At 38.0% G+C, this 2655-nt stretch overlaps 1 protein-coding gene across 1 annotated transcript in view; it reads right to left on the bottom strand.

Annotated features, from left to right (window-relative positions):
* sbm (L-type amino acid transporter sobremesa) overlaps positions 1–1982 on the bottom strand; it is a gene marked incomplete in the record, with an annotated part of 143348 nt that extends 141366 nt beyond the window's left edge. The window contains 1 exon segment of the mRNA XM_070118839.1: positions 1765–1982. Coding sequence (XP_069974940.1) covers positions 1765–1816 — 52 coding nt within the window.
* Between the last annotated feature and the right edge of the window lie 673 nt (positions 1983–2655).

Raw genomic sequence — 2655 nt, 5'->3', positions numbered from 1 at the left:
GAAACAATGACAAAAACAGACAAAAAATAACAAAATCAATAACAAAACCAGACAAACAGCAATAACAAAAACAGACAAACAATAACAAAAACAGACGAACAACAAAACAATGCCATCAAGCTGACAAGATGAACACATGCTAAGAAGTGAAAGTTAACGGACAGTCCACCCTGACACACTGAAGAAAATTTTCTACAAAAAGTCTGTTTTTGTTTTTGTTTACATATATTTTCATATACTGTTTTACTTTCTTTTGTTTTACTTTTTCTTTTAAATTTGTTTTACTGTTGATTTGCTTTCTTTTTATCCTGGGTTACTGTTCACCTTTATTTTTTATCCTAGGGCAATAGTAATTGTAATAATAGCAGGAGTGATGCGTCATGTGTAAATTCCACGGAACAAAATGAAATTAAATAAAGTAAATTAAAAAAAAAAAAAAAAAAAAAAAAAAAAAAAAAAAAAATATATATATATATATATATATATATATATATATATATATATATATATATATATATATATATATATATATATATATATAAATTGATAAAAAAGGGTACCTTCCTCCTCCTGCAATTCGTTTGGTTTCTCCTCTTTGCCTTCCCTCTCCCTCTACCTCAATTTTTCAGTTTCCTTCTCCCTTTTCACTCTTTCTCTCCGTTTCCCTCATCCCCTCTCTTTGCCTTTCCGTCTCCCTCTCATTATCCTTCTCCTCCCTTTCTCTCTTCCTCTCTATTTCTCTCTCCCCGTCCCTCTCCTTTTCCCTCCCCCTCCCTCTCCCTTTACCTCCCCCTCCCACTCCCCTTCTTTCTCCCTACCTCTCCTCTTCCCTCTCCCTCTCTCTCCCCTTTTCTCTCCCTCCCTCTCCCCTTCTCTCTTCCCCCCCTCCCTCTCTCCCCCCCTTTGTGTCCCTCTCTTTCCCTCTCCCTCCCTCTCTCTCTCCCCTTCCCTCTCCCTCTGTATCCCTCTCTTTCCCTCTCCCTCTCCCTCTCCCCCATTCACAAAAGCACAGCGTTTCCTGTTTAATGGGGCCGCTCACGATGGTCAGACAATGCTATCCATGTTGACGGAAATATACTGCAAAAAGAGGGTTGAATCGAGAGAACTTTGGGAGTGGCAGGTGGGGGGAGGGGGAGGGAGGGGTCAGTGGCGTGTATTCTGAAAAAAAAAGTGGGAGGGTTTGGGTAAGGGAGGGAGGGAGGGAGGGACGGAGGGAGGGAGGGAGGGAGGGAGGGAGGGAGGGAGGGAGGGAGGGAGGGAGGGAGGAAGGAAGGAAGGAAGGAAGGAAGGAAGGAAGGAAGGAAGGAAGGAAGGAAGGAAGGAAGAGGCGTAATGCAAAGACAACAAAACAAGAACACCAAAATAACAAACAAAAAAATAGAGTAATGAATACATAAAAAACAACAACAATGAAACGTAAAATAACCAAAACGTTAACAAAAAAAGATAAAGGCAACAACACCTAAAAAAAATGTGTTTTTCATAACTAAAATTAAATAAAACATTCACAACTAAAATTTAGAAAAGGGAAAGAAAGAGAAAGGAGGATATTTTTTTTAAAGAGGAAAAGAAAGAAAAAGAAAAATAAGAAAATAAAGAAACAAAAAGAAAAAAAAATAAGAAACAAGCAAAAAGAAAGAAAAAAGAAAACAGAGAGAAGGAAAAATGAGAAACAAACAAAAAGAAAAAAAGAAAGAAAGAAAAAAAGAAAGAAGGAAACAGAAAGAGAAAATACAAAAAAAAAACGTAAACATGCAATCTTACCTTTTCTTTCCTTGACTTGCTGCTCATCCCCAACAAATACGGGATTATCCATTTTTCTCTTCTTTCTCTTGTGTCTTCTCTTCCTTCACTCGTTCGGTCAGCGTTTTCAATCCAATTCCGATATTGCTATTCTTTTCTATGTCTCTCTATTCCTCTTTTCTTTTCTATTTTCTTATAGTTTGTAATGTCTCCGAATCGTTTGTATGTGCTGCAGGGAATTATAAGGCCGAAGGTTATATATACATATATATATATATATATATATATATATATATATATATATATATATATATATATATATATACATATATATATTTAATATTTTATATAGATATATATTTCTCTCTGTCTCTCCCTCTCTCTCTTTCTCACTGCCTCTCTCTCTTTCTCACTCTCTCTCTTTCTCACTCTCTCTCTTTCTCACTGTCTCTCTCTCTCTCTTTCTCCCTGTCTCTCTCTCTCTCTTTCTCACTGTCTCTCTCTCTGTCTCACTCTCTCTCTCTCTTTCTCACTGTCTCTCTCTTTCTCACTGTCTCTTTCTCTCTTTCTCACTGTCTCTTTCTCTCTTTCTCACTGTCTCTGTCTTTCTCACTGCCTCTCTCTCTTTCTCACTGTCTCTCTGTCTTTCTCACTGTCTCTCTGTCTTTCTCACTGTCTCTCTCTCTTTCTCACTGTCTCTCTCTCTTTCTCACTGTCTCTCTCTCTTTCTCACTGTCACTCTCTCTTTCTCACTCTATCTCTTTCTCACTGTCTCTCTCTCTTTCTCACTGTCTCTCTCTCTTTCTCACTGTCTCTCTCTCTTTCTCACTGTCACTCTCTCTTTCTCACTCTCTCTCTCTCTCTCTCTCTCTCTCTCTCTCTCTCTCTCTCTCTCTCTCTCTCTCTCTCTCT

The sequence above is a fragment of the Penaeus vannamei genome, chromosome 43 (assembly GCF_042767895.1).
Source record: "Penaeus vannamei isolate JL-2024 chromosome 43, ASM4276789v1, whole genome shotgun sequence".
Classification (NCBI taxonomy): domain Eukaryota; kingdom Metazoa; phylum Arthropoda; class Malacostraca; order Decapoda; family Penaeidae; genus Penaeus; species Penaeus vannamei.
This window is presented reverse-complemented; position numbering and strand designations above follow the sequence as displayed.